The sequence below is a fragment of the Elephas maximus genome, chromosome 21 (assembly GCF_024166365.1).
Source record: "Elephas maximus indicus isolate mEleMax1 chromosome 21, mEleMax1 primary haplotype, whole genome shotgun sequence".
NCBI lineage: Eukaryota > Metazoa > Chordata > Mammalia > Proboscidea > Elephantidae > Elephas > Elephas maximus.
Window position 1 is genome coordinate 39,623,837 of NC_064839.1, and position 24,799 is coordinate 39,648,635.

The following is a 24,799-nucleotide window of genomic DNA, read 5'->3' on the forward strand; positions in this document are numbered from 1 at the left end:
AAAAGTGAGATAAACAGCTCCGCAATAATAGTAGGAGACTTCGACACACAACTTTTGGTGAAGGACAGGACATCCAGAAAGAAGCTAAATAAAGACACGGAAGATCTAAATGCCGCAATCAAACAACTTGACCTCATAGACATATACAGAACACTCCACCCAACAGCAACCAAGTATACTTTCTTTTCTAGTGCACATGGAACATTCAACATTCTCTAGAATAGACCATATATTAGGTCATAAAGCAAGCCTTAGTAGAATCCAAAACATTGAAATATTATAAAGCATCTTCTCTGTCCATAAGGCCATAAAACTGTAAATCAATAACAGGAAAAGCAGGGAAAAGAAATCAAACACTTGGAAACTGAACAATACCCTGCTCAAGAAAGACTGGACTGTAGAAAACATTAAGGATGGAATAAAGAAATTCAGAGAATTGAATGAGAATGAGAACACTTCCTATCAGAACCTTTGGGACACAGCAAAAGCAGTGCTCAGAAGCCAATTTATATCAATAAATGCACACATCCAAAAAGAAGAAAGGGCCAATATCAAAGAATTATCCCTACAACTTGAAAAAATAGAGAGCAACAAAAGAAACCCACAGGCACCAGAAGAAAACAAATAATAAATATTTGGGCTGAACTAAATGAAATAGAAAACAGAAAAACAATTGAAAGAATTAACAAGACCAAAAGCTGTTTTTTTGAAAAAATCAACAAAATTGATAAACCACTGGCCAAACTGACAAAAGAAAAACAGGAGAGGAAGTAAATAACCCAAATAAGAAATGAGATGGGTGATATTACAACAGACCCAACTGAAATTAAAAGAATCATATCAGATTAATATGAAAAATTGTACTCTAACAAATTTGAAAACCTAGAAGAAACGGATGAATTCCTAGAAACACACTACCTACCTAAACTAACACAAACACAGGTAGAACAAATAAATAGACCCAAAACAAAAGAAGAGGTTGAAAAGGTAATTATAAAACTCCCAACAAATAAAAGTCCTCGTCTGGACAGCTTCACTGCAGAGTTCTACCAAACTTTCAGAGAAGAGTTAACACCACTAGTGCTAAAGGTATTTCGGAGCATAGAAAAGGACGGAATACTACCAAACACATTCTTTGAAGCCACCATATCCCTGATACCAAAACCAGGCAAAGACACCACAAGAAAATTATAGACCTATATTCCTCATGAACGTAGATGCAAAAATCCTCGGCAAAATTCTAGCCAGTAGAATTCAACAACATATCAAAAAAATAATTCACCATGACCAAGTGGGATTCATACCAGGTATGGAAGGATGGTTCAACATTACAAAAACAATTAATGTAATCCACCACATAAATAAAACAAAAGACAAGAATCACATGATTTTATCAATTGATGCAGAAAAGGCATTTGACAAAGTTCAACACCCATTCATGATAAAAACTCTCAGCAAAATAGGAATAGAAGGAAAATTCCTCAACATAATAAAGGGTGTTTATACAAAGCCAACAGCCAACATCACCGTAAATGAAGAGAGCCTGAAAGCATTCCCATTGAGTTCAGGAACCAGACAAGGATGCCCTTTATCACCACTCTTGTTCAACATTGTGTTGGAAGTCCTAGCCAGAGCAATTAGGCTGGATAAAGAAATAAAGGGCATCCAGATTGGCAAGGAAGAAGTAAAAGTCTCTCTATTTGCAGATGACATGATCTTATACACAGAAAACCCTAAGGAATCCTCCAGAAAACTACTGAAACTAATAGAAGAGCTCAGCAGAATATCGGGATACAAGATAAACATACAAAAATCAGTTGGATTCCTCTACACCAACAAAAAGAACATCGAAGAGGAAATCACCAAATCAATGCCATTTACAGTAGACCCCAAGAAGATCAAATACTGAGGAATAAATCTTACCAGAGATGTAAAAGACTTAGACAAAGAAAACTACAATACACTTCTGCACGAAACCAAAAGAGACATATGTAAGTGGAAAAACATACCTTGCTCATGGATAGGAAGACTTAACATTATAAAAATGTCTATTCTGCCAAAAGCGATCTATACATTTAATGCAATTCCGATCCAAATCCCAACGACATTCTTTAATGAGAAACAAATCACCAATTTCATATGGAATGGAAAGAGGCCCCGGATAAGTAAAGCATTGTTGAAAAAGAAGAATAAAGTGGGAGGCCTTACTTTACCTGATTTTGGAACCTATTATACCGCCACAGTAGTCAAAAGAGCCTGGTACTGGTACAACAACAGATAACATAGACCAATGGAACAGAATTGAGAATCCAGGCATAAATCCATCCACATATGAGCAGTTGATATTTGACAAAGGCCCAAAACAGTTAAATGGGGAAAAGACAGTCTTTTAACAAATGGTGCTGGCATAACTGGATATCCATCTGCAAAAAAATGAAACAAGACCCATACCTCACGCCATGCACAAAAACAAACTCAAAACGGATCAAAGACCGAAATATAAATTCTAAAATGATAAAGATCATGGAAGAAAAAATAGGGACAACGTTAGGAGCCCTAATACATGGCATAAACAGTATAAAAAACATTATTAAAAATGTAGAAGAAAAACTAGATAACTGGGAGCTTCTAAAAATCAAACACGTATGCTCATCCAAAGACTTCACCAGAAGAGTGAAAAGACTACCCACAGACTGGGAAATAGATTTTAGCTACAACGTTTCCTATCAGCGTCTGATCTCTAAAATCTATATGATACTGCAAAAACTCAACTACAAAAGGACAACCCAGTTAGAAAATGGGCAAAAGATATGAATAGACACTTCACTAAAGAAGACATTCAGGTAGCTAACAGATACCTGAGGAAATGTTTACGATCATTTGCCATTAGAGAAATGCAGATCAAAACTACAATGAGATTTCATCTCACTCCAACAAGGCTGGCATTAATCCAAAAAACACAAAATAATAAATGTTGGAGAGGCTGTGGAGAGATTGGAACACTTATACACTGCTGGTGGGAATGTCAAATGGTACAACCACTTTGGAAATCGATTTGGCACTTCCTTAAAAAGCTAGAAATTGAACTACCGTGTGATCCAGCAATCCCACTCCTCGGAATATATCCTAGAGGAATAAGAGCCTTTACACGAACAGATGTATGCACACCCATGTTTATTGCAGCACTGTTTACAATAGCAAAAAGATGGAAGCAATCAAGGTGCCCATCAATGGATGAATGGATAAATAAATTATATTGTATTCACACAATGGAATACTACGCATCGATAAAAAACAGTGAGGAACCTGTGAAACATTTCATCACATGGAGGAACCTGGAATGCATTATGCTGAGTGAAATTAGTCAGTTGCAAAAGGACAAATATTTTATAAGACCACTATTATAAGAACTTGAGAAATAGTTCAAACTGAGAAGAAAACATTCTTTTGTGGTTACGGGAGGAGGGAGGGAGGTAGGGTGGGAGAGGGGCATTTACTAATTAGATGGTAGATAAAAACTACTTTAGGTGAAGGGAAAGACAACACACAATACAGGGGAGGTCAGCACAACTGGAGTAAACCAAAAGCAAAGAAGTTTCCTGAATAAACTGAATGCTTCAAAGGCCAGTGTAGCAGGAGCAGGGGTTTGGGGACCGTAATTTCAGGGGACATCTAAGTCAATTGGCATAACAAAATCTATTAAGAAAACACTCTGCATCCCACTTTGAAGAGTGGTGTCTGGGGTATTAAACACTAGCAAGCAGCCATCTAAGATGCATCAATTGGTCTCAACCCACCTGGATCAAAGCAGAATGAAGAACACCAAGGACACAAAGTGATTATGAGCCCAAGAGACAGAAAGGGCCACATGAACCAGAGACTACATCATCTTGAGACCAGAAGAACTAGATGGTGCCCGGCTACAACCAGTGACTGCCCTAACAGGGAACACAACAGAGAACTCCTGAGGGAGCAGGAGAGCAGTGGGATGCAGACCCCAAATTCTCACAAGACCAGACTTAATGGTCTGACTGAGACTGGAAGGACCCCAGTGGTCATGGCCCCCAGACCTTCTGTTGGCCCAGGACAGGAACCATTCCCGAAGCCAAGTCTTCAGACATGGATTGGACTGGACAATGGGTTGGAGAGGGATGCTGGTGAGGAGTGAGCTACTTGGATCAGGTGGACACTTGAGACTATGTTGGCATCTCCTGCCTGGAGGGGAGATGAGAGGGTAGAGGGGGTTAGAAGCTGGTGAAATGGACAGGAAAAGAGAGAGTGGAGGGAGGGAGCAGGCTGTCTCATTAGGGGGAGAGTAATTGGGAGTATGTAGTAAGGTGTATGTAAGTTTTTACGTGAGAGACTGACTTGATTTGTAAACTTTCACTTAAACCACAATAAAAATTATTAAAAAACAAAGAAAAATTCAAATGGCCTATCCTGCTACTGCTCCTCTTTTTGCCCATTTTTCTGTGCCGGGGGACATCTTTCCTTTGTATCTTCTTTCCCTGTACCTTCAGCAGGCAAAGGGCAGTTAATGGTGTTTTCATTGACGCCCAGTGGGTCTGTAGAACCCATTGAAGCACCAGTAGAAGCACCAACAGAAAAACAACCTTCTCCATAGAGAACAGATGATTTTGTGGCCATGGTAACTCTCTTTGCCATCTCTGGTTTCAGCTGAGTGACTGCTACCGAGGGGTAGTGTTTGATGGTCTTGAGACGCTCTTTGCTCGCAACGGGACTGCCGCTCTCCTCTGCCTGTTGAAGGCCATTGGCAACCGGGAGCACATCTACGTTATCAACATGGCTCAGGATTATGCAGCTATGAAGGCCCAGGAGAAAGCTAAAAAGGAGCAAGAAGGCAAGACCCCATACCTTCCTTGACTGTCCTCCTCAAACCCTCACAGGTCTCTCCTTTGAACAGAGCCTTAAGCTTTCAAAATGGCTCCTTGACATGATGATCCACTGGGCTTAGATGAAATTTTCACATTTGCCATCTCACTGGTGCCTCACCAGTGCCCTGTGAGGTGGCCAGGACTCGTACTTCTCCATGGCACCTGAGGAAACTGAGATCTAAGTAACCTGTTGAAAGGTTACATCATGAAGGAATGAACCCTACTCTTCTGAAAACAAAGGCATTCCTCTTTCTCCTGATGGTACACTGTACCCCCTGTTGCCTCACCTGTAATTACCGACCCCAGGAGAACAGATCATAAGTCCCATACTAACTCAGGTGACTGATCTTCTTGTAGGTTTTGTCTAAGCCAATAGTATATTTTCTATAAAACTAGAGACACTGATAATTTGTACAAAAACAATGTCTATATCTTATGAGAGTCTACTATACACCAGGCATTGTACTAGGCATTTTTTTTTTACATGCTTGAGTCATTAAATCCTCACAATAACCTTGTGGAGATTATTGTCCCCATTTTATAGATAAGGAAAATAGGGCTCAGAGATATCAAAAAAGGTGTGTAAGGTCACACAGAAAATTAGCAAGGGAGCCAGGTCTGTGTAACTCTTAATATCTATGCTCTCTATTTCATTACACCAGTAGCCTGGAAAAACATTTCAGTGATTGAAAAAGAGATACACAAAGTAATGTTGGCTTAAGTTTCCAATTTAGTTAGAAGCACACTCAGCAAATCTTAGCCCCTGCCAGAGAGGGGGTGCACCTGCTAGTAACACTGTCACTGAAAGGCAGGGCCCTGCTTCCACTCTGGCCACACCACCGCTGTCCTCACTTGGGCTTACCTTTCTCTTCTGGCACAATCTACACAAACCATAATGCTTTTTCGCAATGTCTAGGCACCCCACTGCAGTATTACTGCCTCCAGCATCCTGTCTTTAAAGAAAGTTTATTTTCCCATAATGATCAACTTGAAAGAAATGATCACTTTTCGTTTTCTCAATTATCTTTGGATAACATTTCTCACTGTTGAATTGTAGGCTCCTCTCCCTGAATTATCTACATTTTAAAAAGTCCTAAGCCAAAGTGCAATAACATTATTATTATATTAAAATCTAATGTCTATTGAACGTGTATGAATCTTTTAGGCACTGTGCTAAGTGCTTTACATCAGCATTTGTTTAGGCCTCACAACAGCCCTAGGAGAGAGGAGGTATTATTCTTATCTGATATTATCCCTAGGAAACCCTGGTGGCATAGTGGTTAAGTGCTATGGCTGCTAACCATAGGTTGGCAGTTTGAATCCGCCAGGGGCTCCTTGGAAACTCTATGGGGCAGTTCTACTCTGTCCTATAGGGTTGCTATGAGTCGGAGTCGACTCAACGGCACTAGGTTTTTTCTGGGATATTATCCCTTAGTAAGCAGCAGAGAAAAACTCAAATGCAGGTTCCTGGATGCAAACCTCACACCTACTAGGATGTAAGGTAAGAATGTTATGCTGGTGAACTGTAAACCTGATTGTGAACCACCTGCCTGGGCCTGGAATCCACGAAGCATGGAGAGGGCTCTCCTTGCTCTCCAAATAGATCTTTGAGTGCTTATATGAGCACTTTGATGGCATATGCTCATAGGTAAACTCGATGTATGGTGTATCATATTTCCTATCACTATTACCATAAACTTGATCATTTAAAACAACACGGATTTATTATCTTTCAGTTCTGGAAGTCCAAAACCCACTCCCACTGCCGTCGAGTCGATTCCAACTCATAGCGAACCTATAGAACAGAGTAGAACTGCCCCATAGAGTTTCTGAGGAGCGTCTGGTGGATTTGAACTGCTGACCTCTTGGTTAGCAGCCGTAGCACTTAACCACTAGGCCACCAGGGTCTCCTTCTGGAAGTCAGAGGTACTAAAATCAAGGTGTCGGCACGGCTGCGTTCCTTCCAGAAGTTCTAAGGGAGAATCTGTTCCCCTTGCCTTTTCCAGCTTCTAGAGGCCACCCATATGCCTTGGCTTGTAGCCTCTTCCTCCCACCCCTCTGACCTTTGCTTCCATCTTCTTATCTCTTTTTCTGACTTTTGTGGTTATATTAGGCTCACTCGGAAACCCTGGTGGTTAAGTGCTGTGGCTGCTAACCAAAGGGTTGGCAGTTCAAATCTGCCAGACGCTCCTTGGAAGCTCTGTGGGGCAGTTCTACTCTGTCCTATAGGGTCACTATGAGTTGGAATCGGCTCGACGGCACTGGGCTTGGTTTTTTGGTTTTGGTTATTAAGCTCACTCAGATAATCCAGCATAATCTCCCCATTTTAAGATTCTTAACAATTATATCCAAGAAATACCTTTTGCCTTGTAAGGTAACATATTCCCAGGTTCCATGCATTAGGACATGACATCTTCGGGGTCCCTTATTCAGCCTACCACAGGTGGAGCCTGAATTTGGAACTGCACAAATGAAGGAAATCCCACTGGGAATTAGGGATATCAGCCGCCTCTCAGTGTCACAGGCCTTCTGCAGCCCGCCCAGCTGGAGAAAGCGCTAAGCCAGTGGAGACTCACTGCCAAAGGTGGCAGTGACTTCTCGCCTTCCCGTTTCTGTTCCTCCCCAGAGAGCAAACTCCGGGAAGCTTTTCTGAAAGAGAAGGAACGGCTCCAGAATATGGACGAGGAAGAATATGATGCCTTGACAGAAGAGGAGAAGATCTTGTTTGATAGAGAGGTTCAGCGAGCTCTCCGGGAGAGGAAGAAGAGGTCTGAACCAAGGGTCTGGCTGAGCAGGGGTCCCCCCCAGCCCACCTCAAGGAACTTGTGTAGGGCATCGTGCCCCTCTGGAGACCAGGGCTGGCATAGGGCATTCTCAGGTCTGCACCATCTACCAGGAGGGCACCAGTAACTGTAGGAAGATGGCCTGCAGAGAGCAGGAAACAGACCTTGTCCATCCAGGGCCCTGGTCTGGTTGCTGCAGCTGTTCAGGGCTTCTCCCAGCCCCTTTCCTCCCTTCTCTCTGGGAGGCATTTGGAGCCAGAGGGGAGCTCATGTAATGTAATGGCAGCAGTGGGAAGAGGGCCCCCCTGTGCTCCCCCTGACAGCTGCACCCCAGGTGTGGCTCAGCAGCTGCTGTCCTCACTGCCTCACTACATTCTGTCCACAGCTGGCGACCCAGGGTCCACTCTCAGCACAGGCACAGTGGCTGCTCCCTAGAGCTTAGATGCCTCTCCCCTTTCCAGCCCCATCTTGGCCTTTGGTGATATTGCCATTTCCCTGGGTCTGTCTTCCTCTCGCATTTGGTCCTCGGCCTAGGCAGTTCACCTGGGACCCTGGGTAGGCTCACAGGCCAGTACTTCAGCTATCTTCTATGACCCTCAGCAGGGACCACGCAGAAGCAGCTAGATCCCCTTGGGGTGCTATCCCAGGCTATGTCAAGTGAGATACATTTGTTGGGGGGAGGGGTCTATTGCCTTTTCCTGTCCCTAGGGTTTCAGCCATTGGAGGGGGCAGGGCCAAGATTTTCAACTACAACTTAACCTCCTTCTCTTCTCTCCTCCACCTCCTGACTCATCATATTGACCCCGAAAAGGCTTCTCCATCCTCCCTGCCCCTGCAGCATGTCTTCCTCCTCCGTCCGTTGTAAACACAGGATCCACAGTCCTCCAGGCACAGTCTTGGCATGAGAACCCCGGCTTTGGGACTTCAAAGGGAACACTGTTTTTTCTTTCCAAGGTGTTGCTTTCAGGTAGAGCCCTGGTGGCACAATGACTAAGAACTCGGCTGCTAACCAAAAGGTCAGCAGTTTGAATCCACCAGCTGCTCCTTGGAAACGCTATGGGGTAGTTCTACTCTGTCCTATAGGGTCACTATGAGTTGATGGCAACGGGTACTTTCAGATCCACCCGTGGACTTAGAAAGTGCAAATTTGAACCTCAAAGCAGAACAATGACTTACTTGCATCCCCTCCCCCAAGGTAACGGTGTGGGTAGTGGGCTTCAGGGAGTGGGGCAACCAGGGACAACTGGGGGTTACTGGGAATGGATGTGTGTTCAGAAATACTGTCACCTCCACACTCATCCGTACTTAGCACCCTGGCTATGGTGCCTGCTCAGACGTTAGCAGCAGGGGTAGACACAGCTGGACCCACAGCAGGAGGGGAAAGAGAGAGAATGGACGAGTGGGTGTGCAGAACCAGCACTGTGGCTCCAAGCTGGCCACAGCATGGACTGCTGTTGAAAGCAGCATGTCTTTTCATCTGCACGTCAGATGTGATGAGGTAGCAGGCTGGGCTTATCTATACTAACTCCAGAACAATCTTCAAAGTTGCTTTTAAAGAGTGCTAACGTCAAGCTTATGTTCAACCCTTGCCTCTCTCTCTTATGAAAGGAGATTGGAATAGAAACACAGATTAATTGAGAATTCTTCCTAGTTGACTTTCAGTTGCTCAGGGTTTTGTTGAATGACCATTTGAAGATGGTTATGTTTCCCTCCTTCTTTCTTTCCTTCCTTCTTGCCTTTTCTTAATTCATTTGTTCATTCTCCCTTCTTTCCTTTCCTGAATTCATTCATTCATTCTCCCTTCTTTCCTTTCCTTAATTCATTCACTCATTCTTCCTCCCTTCCTTCTTTATTTCTATCTTATCTGTCCATCTTTCACTCTTTCTTGCTTGCTTTTTATACCTAACACAGCTCTGCCCAGTGTCCCTCTGCCTGGCAAACTGGGGCAGGGAAGGGGCTCAGGCAGGAAGGTCTCTGAACTCGTTTTCTTTCCTGGTTTGATGAAGGGAGCTGGAGAGACTAGCAAAAGAGATGCAAGAAAAGAAGCTGCAGCAGGAGCTTGAGCGTCAGAGGGAAGAAGATGAGCTGAAACGGAAGATTAAAAAACCCAAGCAGGGCCCGATGAAGGAGGAACCCCCGCCAAAGAAACCTCAGTCTACAAGCCGGCAGGTAACAGCCTTACTTACCCTCCCCTTCCCCCCACCCACACACATATGCACAACCCCAGGAAGCAGAAGCAGAGGGGTCATATATTGTAACCAGCTAGTCAGTCCAGTGTGTTTCCCCTCCAGAAAATTGACCTAATAGTGTTTGGGTTTTGTGGGGGAGCAGAAGATAGGAAGAAAGGAGCCGACATCTGTTGAACACTTACTGTAAGCTAAGTGCTGTGCCAATCCTGACATACTTACTTCATTTCAGCATCCCAGCTACCTTGTGAGGTAGGCGTATTCTTCCCCCTCTGAGTTTCAGAGAGATGACATCACAGTTCCAGGACCTCACCTGGTTATGTCTCAGTGCAGAGCCTTACTCTGTCCACTGCGCCATGCAGGCCCCTGAGTGGTGCTAAATAAATGAGTAAACCAGTTGTCCTCAAATCACTTCCAACTCATGGCAACCTGATGTGTGTCAGAGAGGAATTGTGCTCTGTAGGGTTTTCAATGGATGATTTTTTTCAGAAGTTGATCACCAGGCCTTTCTTCTGAGGTACCTCTGGCCAACTTGAACTGCCAAACTTTTGATTAGTAGCTGAGAGCATTAACCATTTGCACTACACAGAGACTCCTGGTGCTGAACAGGCTAGTATTAAAGATCTGCCTCCAACAAAACAGTAAAGCCTCTGTGTTTAACCAAGAGCAAAATCCTTGCAACAGTCAAGAAGACGTACTGGCATAATCTTATCCTTGCAGAAGAGTACCAGCAGTCTTTTAGTTTGCCAAGTTTAGCAAACTTCTTTACCAGCGGTGAAGCAGGAAGAGCAGAATGGCTAGTGCAGTGGCCCCGATGGTGATTGCGGCTGAGAGGTACGGCTAGCTACTATAGATAGCAAGTGTCTCAGCACCGTGAGTTCTGAGGATGAAGCCAAAGCTAGACTCTCAGACAAGGTGCAGACTGGTCTGAGTAGGTGAGCGAGAGACAGGGACCATAGCTAGGTAGACCTGAGAGCAGAGGCATCAGTGTCCAGTGTCTTAATCAGGTAGAGCTCAAGAAAGATCAGGGTCTAAGCATACAGAACTGAGTACAGCTTTGGGATTCAAAACAAGCACAAGAAACTGGCAGGCCTGGAGTTCAGACTGAGAGCCTAGGAACAGCCCCCACACATAACAACCTGGTGGTCGTGGGCAGTGACCTCTGCTGGCCTTTTCTGGCATGGAAAGGTAAAGGTCAGCAGGGGTGTGGCCTGGTGAGAGCTGTTGATGGCAGCAGAGATTGGGACTCCAGCAGGCCACAAGTGCCAGGATCACCAAAGCTTTGATGTCACTGACCCGTGGGAAGCATGAGGCATCTCAGGCTGAGGTCAAAAAGGGTACCCACGAGACAGTTACAAGGACTGAATGATTTTGTGCATGAAGCCAGGGCTGAGAATTTGAGCAACTGTGTTTCAGCACTCTTTTTGTAGTTAACAAAGTCAGTTTATTTGAGAAAAGTTGAGAATAATCTATGCAGAAGTTATCTTCCCAAATTTGCTTTAAAAAGAAAAACCTTTCATCATTTAAAAAAGGATGTTTGGAGCACAGTTAACCCCAAATTATGCCCACTAACTTCATCACTGGAGTCTCCAGCAGGAATCTGTTGGAACTTTAAAGCACAGGCTTGTGGGTTTCCCCTGTTTTACTCACAACTCAAGTTGCTGTGACTTGAGTACTCATCCAAGTCGCCACTACAGGATATAGGCAAATACCTTCATGTGTGCTTGGTTGACCTTGGGAACAGGGAAGGACCACATCAACACCATCCCTCTGGGCCACAAGCTTGTGTACCATTTAACCTTAGCACAAAGTACAGTCAATCAGATTCCATAGGGGACCACTTAAAATTCTTCTTGGGATGAATGCAGTTGCCTGGTCTGAAAAAACTCTAGTTCAAGAAAAAATGCTGGGACTGGATATATTCTCAGGAAGTGAAAGGGAATTCCAGGAGGGTGCCAAAGTGAAAGGGAAGGACTGGAGAGAACAAATCTCAGTGGACTTCCTTGCTTTCTCATCAGGTCTGGTCTATCTCTTGGGCCATCTGAACATCTATTTCTCTCTCTGCTTGGGCTTCAGTCTCTCTTCCCACAGGCCACTTGCCTTCAGGACGTTCTCATGCTCAAGTATCACCCTCTTTTAAAGAAAAAGTCTCCCTTAACCCTGGGACCCTCTGATTACCACCTTATTTCTTTCCTCTCCTTCACAGGATTGTCTTCACTTGCAGGCTCATTTGCTCACCTCCCATTCATGCCTCCACCTTTTCTAACCTGGCTTTTGTCTCTACCACTCCGTTAAGTCAAAGATCCAACCTCTCCACTTCCAGATCCAACATACACAGCTCTCTCCTTGACTTGCTGAATTTCCTTCTCTGGAAGTTGTGGATGCTTACTGTGCCCTCATTTGAATTATCTTCTTTCTCGGCATCATGACCCCACCCTTTCTGACAGTCTTTCTTCCTTTCCCAGCCACTCCTCTGGCTCCTTTCTGCACAGGAAAAACTATAGAGATAATTTGAGACTCTAGATGTTGTTATCTCCCTCCAAAGAGAATCAGTGTTTGATTCTGGCAGATAGCTAGGCAAAGAGCACGAGAAGTCTTAATTTAATCAGGGATGGAGGTCATTTGAAGTCTTGGGAAGGCTAGACTATTTCTGCTTCACCTTACTCCTAGAATGCAGCCTTTCAGGGTCCTAAATCAAATCCCAGAAGATTTACCTGGGCCTTCTTTCCTTGGCAGAACTAAAGCCCAATTTTTGGACCTCAGCACATGAGTCTGTCAAAAGCTCTTCTCAGCTTCTCAGCCACACTTTCAGCTACAAATGCCTTGAGGGAAAAACAGCCCGAAATTCTAGGCTCACTTCTCTGTGTTTTGTTCCTCTCCCAACTACCTGTAGGCACTTATTACTGCCTTTATGGCTCTTTAATGGCTTTGAACAGACGTATTTTCTAGAATATTTTGTACAGCTTTTTATACTTCGGGGTGTTGAATTATATCAAATAGTTTTTCTGCCTCCATTGATATGATATGATTGTATTTGTTTTCTTCTTTAATTTGATCAAGTGGCAAATCACATCCATAGATTTTTCTAATATTAAGCATCTTTCCAAGTGTTAATCCTACTAGATAATGACTTAGTCTGTTTTAAAGGTATTGCTAGCTTCAGTTTGTGAATGTTGTTTAAGATTTTTGCGACGATGTTCGTAAATGAAATTGGCTTATGATTTTTTTCTCACTCTGTTCTTGTTTCATTTCGGTATCAGTGTTACATTAGCTTCATAAAATAAGTCGGGGAGCTTTTCCGCCTTTTCATTTTATAAAACATTTTGCATAAGATGGATTATCTATTCTTTAAAGTCTTTGTAGACGCTATCTATAAAACTGATGGGTATGATATACCTTGTAGGTGTATCTTTTAAATTGTTCAATCAATCTGTTTAAGGATTATTGGTCTATTCAGGGTTTCTTTTACCTTCCTAGTTAATTTGATCAATCATGTTTTCCTTTAAAAAAAGTCCTCTTCATCATTTTTCAAATTTATTAGTGTAAAGTAATTCATGTATTTTCTTATTATCTTTTTAATTTCTTCTGTACCTGTAGTTGGAGCCCCGGTGGTGCAGTGGTAAACAGCTCGGCTGCTAACCAAAAGGTTAGCAGTTAGAATCCACCAGCTGCTCCTTGGAAACCCTGTGAAGCAGTTCTATTCTGTCCTATACAGTCGCTATAACTCCGAATCAACAACGACTTTGGTTTGGGTTGATGTCAATAGTTATGCCCCCTTTATCATTCCATAGGTCATTCATTTGTACCTTCTGTCTACTTTTTCCTTGATCAATCTAACTAGAAATTTGTCGTGTTTATTATCTTTCTGAAGAAACAACTTTTGCCCGTGTGAATCATCTCCATTGTATGTTTGTTTTCCATTTAATTAATTTCTGCTCCTATCTTTTAAAAGTTTTCTTCTACTTCCCTTGCGTTATTCTCCTGTTCTTTTTCTAACTTCTTTTTTAAGGTTAGATGCTTATTTATTTTCCATCATTCTTCGTGTCTAATTTATTGAGAGTTATAAAATTGTTAAAGATAAATATATTTCCAAGTACTATTTTATATATATTCTTCAAGTCTTGATAGATGTTTTTGTTGTTGTTCAGTTTTAAATATTTTCTAATTTCCTTATGGTTTCTTTTTTAACCCATGAATTATTTAAAATTGTGTTAAATAATTTCCAAATGAATGGCTTCATTTTGTGTCTTTTTTTATTTCTAATGTTAGAGTAGTATCTTCAGAGAACATGTTCTGTGTCCTATTGATCTTTAGCATTTGTAGAGTCTTGCTGTATGGTCTCATGTTCCATATATGTTCAAATAGTATGCATATTTTCTGATTTGTGTTGTTGTTAGGTGCCATCGAGTCAATTTTGATTCATAGAGACTGCATGTCTCAGAGTAGAACTGCCCCATAGGGTTTTCTAGGCTGTAATCTTTATAGAAGCAGATTGCCAAGTCTTTTTCCTGCAGAGCCACTGGGTAGGTTAGAACGCCAGCCTTTTGGTTGACAGCTGCACTTAACCATTGTGCCACTAGGGCTCCTTATTCTCTCATTATTGGGGACAATGTTCTTTCTGCATCCATGCATTCAAGCTCATTAATCATGTTATTGCAACCTTCTATAGTCTTAGTAATTTACTGCCAGCCTTCAGCTGTTCTTTATTGGGCACCCACAATCTTCCAAATACAAGTCCTCCCCTCACCAGCCCCCTCTCTCCATGCAAAATCCACTTCTACATGGAATCAGATGTCCAAACAGAACTCTCAGTATCTTGGCAGTGTCTCTAAAAGCTGAGGACAATACAGTAGGAACCAAACCTTTTCCCACCACAAGCTGAAGTATAGTGATAGACTCATGCATAAGACACTCTTGCTAGCACTAGCATGTTAGCTACCACTCCAGGCTGTGACAGAGAAGGTAAGGTAAGGTAGGAGAAGGTGGAGTGAGGTAAGGGAAAAACCAGCCTTGTTCCACCCCCGTCGCTCATGCCTCCAGGTCTGAAGCAGGCCTGAACTTAGGGAGGCAAAGAGCTTCTACAGGGAGAGAATTTGAATCGATATTCCACCGGGCTATACTAGCAATATGTAAACAATAGGATGAACTGAATTTCATGTCATCAAAGAATGACCCAAGCCGGAGAACAGTGGGACACAGACCCCAAATTCTCATAAAAAGACCAGACTTAATGGTCTGACTGAGCCTGGAAGGATCCCGGTGGTCATGGCCCCCAGACCCTCTCTAGGCCCAGGACAGGAACCATTCCCAAAGCCAACTCTTCAGACATGGATTGGACTGGACAATGGGTTGGAGAGGGATGCTGGTGAGGAGTGAGCTTCTTCGATCAGGCTGACACTTGAGACTATGTTAGCATCTCCTGCCCGGAGAGGAAATGGGAGGGTAGAGGGGGTTAGAAGCTGGCAAAATGGACATGAAAAGAGACAGTGGAAGGAGAGAGCAGGCTGTCTCATTAGGGGGAGAGTAATTGGGAGTATGTAACAAGGTATATATAAGCTTTTATATGAGTGACTTGATTTGTAAACTTACACTTAAAGCACGAAAAAAATTATAAAAAAAAAAAAAAAAAAGAATGACCCAAAAAGCTATGGCACCTATCCGAGGATTTCTTCCAGGGGAGGAGAAAATCAGAACCCACAAAGCTAGTTTAAAGGGGTAATAGGAAAAAAAAAAGAGTAAAGTTAATTTCTCCATGCATCCTCTGAGTCCCACTCATTAAATATATACATACATACAAAAGCCTGGAACACAGCCCAATTTTAAACTCCAGTTTGTTCCCTACAACACCCATTATGTACATGACCTGTGAAAAGATAATGCCTTAACTCTAATGGAACCCTTACTCTGCGGCAGGCCCTGTTGTAAGCTTTTTATGTGTTCACACATTTCATCTTTAGTCCACTGGGATAGTTATTAGTAGTACTACGCCTGTAATTCAAGTGAGACAGAGAGAGGGGAAGTCCTCACCTAGGTCAGTGCAGCTGCAATTGGACCACTATATTGCATCTGCGGTAGATGCCAAGGCACCTGAAAGCAGGTACCAAAGTGATCGTGTTTGTGTCTTTTTCTGTTATCTTCAGAATGGGGCTCTCAACAAGGAGTGCACATCAGTCACCTTTGTCGCTGTTTCAAAATTCACATGCCTGGCCTCAGCCAGCTTTATAATAGAAGGACTGCAGGGTGGATATTTTGATAAAAGCTCCCAAGATGATTCTTAGGCACAACCCTAGCGTGCATAAGAGGCTCCTAGAATCCTAAGAGGCCTTCTTATGAAACAGAATGTTCTCATGCCTGTTCCCTATTCAATTTTCTTTCCCTTAAAGAACTGTTTTATGTGTTTTGCCTTCTAGGGTCTCACTCTTTCCAAACTAGAGATAAAGATGGAGGCAGTAGAAAGGAAAATATCTGTTAAGGAGCAAGGAGTGTCTGAGAAGGAAGAACTAAACAAGAAAAGAAAGACCCAACCGACAGATGTCAATTTCCTTGGGTTTTCTCTTATCCAGGAAGAGGAAAGTGAAAAAGACTTCCTCCTGAAGGACACTGACAAGCACTTGGCCCACAGGTTCAAGAACTATGAATTGAGTTTAAAGGATATCCAAAGCGCCCTCATGTATTGGGACCGGAAGCAAGGAGTCCAGCTCCCTCACACAGGGACCGATGAGGTGCCTCATGAGCCCGACGACCAGCGCCAGGTCCCATCAGGTGGGCGCAGAGGCCGCAAGGACCGGGAGAGAGAGCGCTTGGAGAAGGAGAGAGCAGAGAAAGAACGCCAGGAACGGGAGAAGGCTGAGAGGGAGCGTCTAGAGAAGCTGCGGGCAATGGAGGAGCGCAGTGATGTGGGAGAGGGAGAAGGGGACGAGGACCATGAGGGGAAGAAGGACATAGGTGTGCCATTCATAAACATCCAGACTCCAGACTTCGAAGGCTCAAGTTGGAAGCAAGCCCTGGAGAATGACAGGCTTCCCAAAGGGGATCAGGTACATACTTCTTCACCTGGGTGGACAGGTAACAAATCAGGTAGCAGGTACTATGCTTATCATCATAAAAATATTTCTTTCTACATAAAATCCACATTGCCTCTAATTCCATTCCTCTTCAATGCCCTCTTAGATATAAGACAGCAGTTACTAGAGGAAACATTTTCTACTTGACAGAAAGTTCCACAGACTTAAATTATTCCGTCTAACCTTATAAGAAGCCATCTGTCCATGTGATTTTTAATATTGGCAATACTAGGGCTACAAGATGGCAAGGCCGTGTGCTTTGGGATAAAGCAAGATACTCATCTACTCTAAAACCTTTTCCCATGACTTTCCGACAGTGACAGAAAAAAAACCGTTAGATAAATTCTTGTTCCTATAAACAAAGTATTACATATCCAAAAATCACCTTTGGCAGTGTTTTGGAGGAGAGCATTATTATGTCCTTCTGTCCAGGGACAAACTTTTAATGTAAAGGGCCAAACGAGAATTTTTTTTATATATATACTTTTTATTGTACTTTACAAATCAAGTCAGTCCCTCACATAAAAACTGACATACACCTTGCTACATGCTCCCAATTACTCTCCCCCTAATGAGACAGCCCGCTCTCTCCTTCCACTGTCTCTTTTCATGTCCATTTCACCAGCTTCTAACCCCCTCTACCCTCTCATCTCCCCTCCAGGCAGGAGATGCCAACATAGTCTCAAGGGTCCACCTGATCCAAGTTGCTCACTCCTCACCAGCATCCCTCTCCAACCCATTGTCCATTCCAATCCATGTCTGAAGAGTTGCCTTTGGGAATGGTTCCTGTCCTGGGCCAACAGAAGGTCTGGGGGCCATGACCACCAGGGTCCTCCAAGTCTCAGTCAGACCATTAAGTCTGGTCTTTTTATGAGAATTTGGGGTCTGCATCCCACTGTTCTCCTGCTCCCTCAGGGGTTCTCTGTTGTGTTCCCTGTCAGGGCAGTCATCAGTTGTAGCCAGGCACCATCTAGTTCTTCTGGTCTCAGGATGATGTAACCTCTGATTCATGTGGCCCTTTCTGTCTCTTGGGCTCGTAATAACCTTGTGTTCTTGGTGTTCTCCATTCTCCTTTAATCCAGGTGGGTTGAGACCAATTGATGCATCTTAGATGGCTGCTTGCTAGTGTTTAGGACCCCAGACGTCACTCTTCAAAGTGGGATGCAGAATGTTTTCTTAATAGATTTTATTATGCCAATTGACTTAGATGTCCCCTGAAACCATGGTCCCGAGACCCCTGCTCCTGCTATACTGGCCTTTGAATCATTCAGTTTATTCAGGAAACTTCTTTGCTTTTGGTTTAGTCCAATTGTGCTGACCTCCCCTGTATTGTGTGCTGTCTTTCCCTTCACCTAAAGTAGTTCTTATCTACCATCTAATTAGTGAATGCCCCTCTCCCACCCCGCCTCCCTGCCCACCTCTTGAAACCACATAAGAATGTTTTCTTCTCAGTTTAAACTATTTCTCAGGTTCTTATAATAATGGCCTTATACAATATTTGTCATTTTGCAACTGACTAATTTCACTCAGCATAATGCCTTCCAGGTTCCTCCATGTTAGGAAATGTTTCACAGATTCATCCCTGTTCTTTATCGATGCATAGTATTCCACTGTGTGAATATACCATAATTTATTTATCCGTTCATCCATTGATGGGCACCTTGGCTGCTTCCATCTTTTTGCTATAGTAAACAGTGCTACAATAAACATGGGTGTGCATGTATCTGTTCATATGAAGGCTCTTATTTCTCTAGGATATATTCCAAGGAGTGGGAATGCTGGATCGTACGGTAGTTCAGTTTCTAGCTTTTTAAGGAAGCACCAAATCGATTTCCAAAGTGGTTGTACCATTTGACATTCCCACCAGCAGTGTATAAGTGTTCCAATCTCTCCACAGCCTCTCCAACATTTATTATTTTGTGTTTTTTGGATTAATGCCAGCCTTGTTGGAGTGGGATGAAATCTCATTGTAGTTTTGATCTGCATTTCTCTAATGGCCAATGATCGTGAACCTTTCCTCATATATCTATTAGCTACCTGAATGTCTTCTTTAGTGAAGTGTCTATTCATATCTTTTGCCCATTTTTTAATTGGGTCGTTTGTCTTTTTGCAGTTGAGTTTTTGCAGTATCATATAGATTTTAGAGATCAGGTGCTGGTCAGAAATGTCATAGCTAAAATCTTTTTCCCAGTCTGTGGGTAGTCTTTTTACTCTTTTGGTGAAGTCTTTGGATGAGCATACATGTTTGATTTTTAGGAGCTCCCAGTTATCTAGTTTTTCTTCTATATTCTTAATAATGCTTTGTATACTGTTTATGCCATGTATTAGGGCTCCTAACGTTGTCCCTATTTTTTCTTCCATGATCTTTATCATTTTCAATTTTATATTTAGGTCTTTGATCCATTTTGAGTTCATTTTTGTGCATGGAGTGAGGTATGGGTCTTGTTTCATTTTTTTGCAGATAGATACCCAGTTATACCAGCACCATTTGTTAAAAAGACTGTCTTTTCCCCATTTAACTGTTTTGGGGCCTTTGTCAAATATCAACTGCTCATCTGTGGATGGATTTATGTCTGGATTCTCAATTTTGTTCCATTGGTCCATGTATCTGTTGTTGTACCAGTACCAGGCTCTTTTGACTACTGTGGTGGTATAATAGGTTCTAAAATCAGGTAAAGCAAGGCCTCCCACTTTGTTCTTCTTTTTCAGTAATGCCTTGTTTATGCAGGCCCTCCTTCCCCTCCATATGAAGTTCGTGATTTGTTTCTCCATCTCATTAAAGAATGTTGTTGAGATTTTGATCAGAATTGCATTAAATGTATAGATCCCTCTTGGTAGAATAGACATTTCTATAATGTTATGTCTTCCTATCCACGAGCAAGGTATGTTCTTCCAGTTATGTAAGTCGCTTTCGGTTTCTTGCAGAAGTGTACTGTAGTTTTCTTTGTATAAGTCTTTTACATGTCTGGTAAGATTTACTCCTAGGTATTTTATCTTCTTGGGGGCTACTGTAAATGGCATTGATTTGGTAATTTCCTCTTCGATGATCTCTTCCTTGATGTAGAGGAATCCAACTGATTTTTGTATGTTTATCTTGTATCCCGATATTCTGCTGAGCTCTTCTATTAGTTTCAGTAGTTTTCTGGAGGATTCCTTAGGGTTTTCTGTGTATAAGATCATGTCATCTGCAAAGAGAGAGACTTTTACTTCTTCCTTGCCAATCTGGATGCTCTTTATTTCTTTATCTAGCCTAATTGCCCTGGCTAGGACTTCCAACACAATGTTGAAGAAGAGTGGTGATAAAGGGCATCCTTGTCTGGTTTCCGATCTCAGTGGGAATGCTCAGGCTCTCTCCGTTTAGGGTGATGTTGGCTGTTGGCGTTGTATAAATGCCGTTTATTATGTTGAGGAATTTTCCTTCTATTCCTATTTTGCTGAGAGTTTTTATCATGAATGGGTGTTGAACTTTGTCAAATGCCTTTTCTGCATCAATTGATAAAATCATGTGATTCTTGTCTTTTGTTTTATTTATGTGGTGGATTACATTAATTGTTTTTCTAATGTTGAACCATCCCTGCATACGTGGTATGAATCCCACTTGGTCATGGTGAATTATTTTTTGGATATGTTGTTGAATTCTATTGGCTAGAATTTTGTTAAGGATTTTTGCATCTGCATTCATGAGGGATATAGGTCTATAATATTCTTTTCTTTTTACCTGGTTTTGGTATCAGGGATATGGTGGCTTCATAGAATGAGTTTGGTAGTATTCCGTCCTTTTCTATGCTCTGAAATACCTTTAGTAGTAGTGGTGTTAACTCTTCTCTGAAAGTTTGGTAGAACTCTGCAGTGAAGCCGTCCGGACCAGGGCTTTTTTTCGTTGGGAGTTTTTTGATTACCTTTTCAATCTCTTCTTTCGTTATGGGTCTATTTATTTGTTCTACCTGTGTTTGTGTTAGTTTAGATAGGTAGTGCATTTCTAGGAATTCATCCATTTCTTTAGGTTTTCAAATTTGTTAGAGTACAATTTTTCGTAATAATCTGATATGATTCTTTTAATTTCAGTTGGGTCTGTTGTAATATCACCCATCTCATTTCTTATTCGGGTTATTTGCTTCCTCTTCTGTTTTTCTTTTGTCAGTTTGGCCAGTGGTTTATCAATTTTGTTGATTTTTTCAAAAAACCAGCTTTTGGTCTTGTTAATTCTTTCAATTGTTTTTCTGTTTTCTATTTCATTTAGTTCAGCTCTAATTTTTATTATTTGTTTTCTTCTGGTGCCTGTGGGTTTCTTTTGTTGCTCTCTATTTTTTCAAGTTGTAGGGATAATTCTTTGATTTTGGCCCTTTCTTCTTTTTGGATGTGTGCATTTATTGATATAAATTGGCCTCTGAGCACTGCTTTTGCTGTGTCCCAAAGGTTCTGATAGGAGGTGTTTTCATTCTCATTCAATTCTCTGAATTTCTTTATTCCATCCTGAATGTCTTCTATAATGCAGTCTTTTTTGAGCAGGGTATTGTTCAGTTTCCAAGTGTTTAATTTCTTTTCCCTGCTTTTCCTGTTATTGATTTCTACTTTTATGGCCTTATGGTCAGAGAAGATGCTTTGTAATATTTCAATGTTTTGGATTCTGCTAAGGCTTGCTTTATGACCTAATATGTGGTGTATTCTAGAGAATGTTCCATGTGCACTAGAAAAGAAAGTGAGAAAATGTACTTGGTTGCTGTTAGGTGGAGTATTCTGTATATGTCTACGAGGTCAAGTTGATTGATTGTGGCATTTAGATCTTCCGTGTCTTTATTGAGCTTCTTTCTGGATGTCCTGTCCTTCACCGAAAGTGGTGCGTTGAAGCCTCCTACTGTTATTGTGGAGCTGTCTATCTCACTTTTCAATGCTGACAGAGTTTGTTTTATATATCTTGCAGCCCTGTCATTGGGTGCATAAATATTTAATATGGTTATATCTTCTTGGTGTATTGTCCCTTTAATCATTATATAGTGTCCTTCCTTATCCTTTCTCATGGATTTAACTTTAAAGTCTATTTTGTCAGAAATTAATATTGCCACTCCTGCTCTTTTTTGATTGTTGTTTGCTTGATGTATTTTTTTCCATCCTTTGAGTTTTAGTTTGTTTGTGTCTCTAAGTCTAAGGTGTATCTCTTGAAGGCAGCATATAGACGGATCTTGTTTTTTAATCCATTCTGCCACTCTCTGTCCCTTTATTGGTGCATTTAGTCCATTTACATTCAGGGTAATTATAGATAGTTACGAATTTAGTGCTGTCATTTCGATGTCTTTTTTTGTGTGTTGTTGACAGTTTCTTTTTCCCACTTGATTTTCTATCCCATGGTCCAGTCCAAACCCTGTCTGAAGACTTGGCCTTGATTTTATGTGCTGAGTAGATTATATAGTGTCCTTTCCTCATATTTGTTGTTGTTGATTTTGTTTCTGCTGAGTCTCTATTTTTTTCTTGTATTTTATTTTGATGAGTAGGATAGTTTGTCTCCTTTGTGGTTACCTTATTATTTACCCCTATTTTTCTAAACTTAAACCTAACTTTTACTTCTTTGTATCGCCGTATCTTCCTCTCCGTATGGAAGGTGTATGATTACATTTCTTAGTCCCTCTTTATTATTCTAATGTTGTCTTCTTTTATGTAATAACATCGCTGTTACCCTGTTTTGAGCTTTTCAAATGAGAATATTTTAAGCTAGAAATCATACAGTCTCATTTGCAACTACTCAACTCTGTTTTTATAGGGCAACAGCAACCATTAACAAATGTAAACGAATGGCAATATTCCAGTAAAATTCTATTTTAAAAAGCAGGCCAGATTTGGCCCACAGACCAGAGTTTACTGACCCCTGCTTTAGTTTATCAGAAACTAGGTGCAGCATTAGAAAGCAGGGCATAGAACCTGAGAGGGTAGGGTACATGGCAGGTAAGGGTTGATGAAAGGACAAGGGTAATTGCTAAAGAGGACGGACCTTGATGTGGCCTCACAGTAGTGTTGCCACCATGGTCTAGGGTGGGGCCAAAGAGAGGAAGGTAATTTGAGTGCACACCACCACTCCACTCATTTCATGATTTTACCTGAGACCAGCCTTATAGAAGCAATTTTTTTTTCCAGAAGTGTGAAAAATTGCAATAGACATTGAAAAAGTGCTGTAGCCAAGAACATCTTGCTTTGCTTTATACTCCAGTATCATAGCCAAGGGCATCTTCTTGCCTCGTTTAATACTCTCCACATTCCAAGCCATAGGTTAGACTGTTGCTTGAAGAACTCCTTGGCTCTGGTAATTTAATAATTGCTACAAATTATTCATCCCTTTCTTCACTGACATTCTAAATCCTAGGAGTTAACTCTAGCCATGCATTAGTCAGGAAATGTATTTAGCTGCCTAAACCACAGCATGGGTCTCACTTTAAAACACAGGGCTGCATGAAGATAGTATACCTGCTCAGCCTAAGAAGCCACTTGGCTCACAGAATGGGCCCTCAGATGGGCTGTCACGTTTACTGTTGTGATGACAGCAGTTATATCTAGGAATTGCATGCTTATTGGAAGGGTTTTTACATGCTGGGAAGGAAGTCGTCACTAGATTGAGGCCACGTGCTCTGGAGAATGCCCATTCATTCTCGGCCAGGGCAGGATGGAGTAATGCTGTAGGACTAAACCTGCTCTCTGTCAGGATTCTTTCTGACTTCTTTACATCTACCTCCTACCCATCCCCAGAACTTTTGCTTTTTTCTTTATTGTTTTCAACCTGCTCCAATCTTAAGTTTCTTTCACTTTTGGAAGGAAAGCATGTTTAAAACAAAAGGAAAAATTAACATGGAAACCAAAAATAAATGGAACAACTCTAGTATAGACACCAGCATCTTAAGAGCTGGTCTCTTTCGATTAAATGGAGATTTGTTGAGTGCCTACTATGTGGTAGGCCATGTGTTATATCAACCTAGGTTTAGTCTTAATCAAGTTTACAGTCCAGTTACAAAGACAGGCAATTAAACAGTCACAATAAAGTGTGATAAATAAAAGAGGCATGCGGAGCCCAGAACCCACAGCAGGAGTGCCCAGCCTGGTCTGGGGGCAGAAGTGTGGAAAGACCTGCAGAGCTGTGTCAGAGATCCTTCACACCATCCTGACATGCTCTGTGCAGCAGTGTCTCCCAAGAATGCTGAGGGAAGGGGTTGGGGGAGGTCTGAACCACCCAGTGCTCACACAGAGGGGCTGTTAGGATTAGCCTGCTCTCCACACAGAGAATTAACGATAGGCTTTTCCTTTAGATCTTAGAACTCTTAGGTCTGGGTTCCTCTGGACCACCCATCCCGCCTCCCGCCTTGTTCTCAATAATCCCCTATCCTGTGAAGCGTCTGCCTTTGGCCCTAATGGACACTCTGAAGCATTTCATTTTTGTGATCCCACAATCGGAAGAGCTCTCCATAACGGAAGATAAAAAAGAAGTGGAGGCAGAAACAGAGCTCTTAACCCCCACGGTCACTGCGAAGGTAAAGCGAGTGGCTTGTTCTCCTGGCCTTGCAGGCCTTTAGGTGGGCAGGGAGGGAGGACCACCCTCCACAGAGCCAGAAACAGTCTGGTTGAGGGTAGATGGATTTTCCCCAGACCCTCCCAGAACTTGGGGATCCTGCCTGAGGACCCTGAAGGAGCTTCCCTGGGCTGCACCTCCCCTGGATGTGACTTGTCCTATTTCCCAAGAGAGATTTAAAGTGATTGACTGTCATTTCTCAACCCTTCCAATCCCCACAGGATAGATTAGGGATCTTATTGAATTACTTTGAAGTTCATCTGCAAGAAAAAATAAGCAGAACTAGCTCTTTTGAAAAGATACTAAAATGTATACTGAATCTAAG

The 24,799-nt window shown here is 42.1% G+C and overlaps 1 protein-coding gene across 18 annotated transcripts in view; it reads left to right on the forward strand.

Moving 5' to 3' along the window:
• The window catches only part of HYDIN (HYDIN axonemal central pair apparatus protein), a 443,907-nt gene that overhangs the window by 321,613 nt on the left and 97,495 nt on the right, over window positions 1–24,799 (forward strand). For 17 of the 18 annotated variants that reach the window (XR_007514557.1, XR_007514558.1, XR_007514559.1 and 14 more), the window contains 5 exons: window positions 4,678–4,861; window positions 7,522–7,663; window positions 9,685–9,847; window positions 16,275–16,901; window positions 24,215–24,436. Coding sequence is in view for 15 of the 18 variants with exons in the window: in XM_049863606.1 (XP_049719563.1) it covers window positions 4,678–4,861; window positions 7,522–7,663; window positions 9,685–9,847; window positions 16,275–16,901; window positions 24,215–24,436 (1,338 nt within the window). In the remaining 3 variants the exon portion in view is untranslated. The remainder of the gene's footprint in view (window positions 1–4,677; window positions 4,862–7,521; window positions 7,664–9,684; window positions 9,848–16,274; window positions 16,902–24,214; window positions 24,437–24,799) is intronic. The other variant, XM_049863612.1, reaches the window with a different exon arrangement.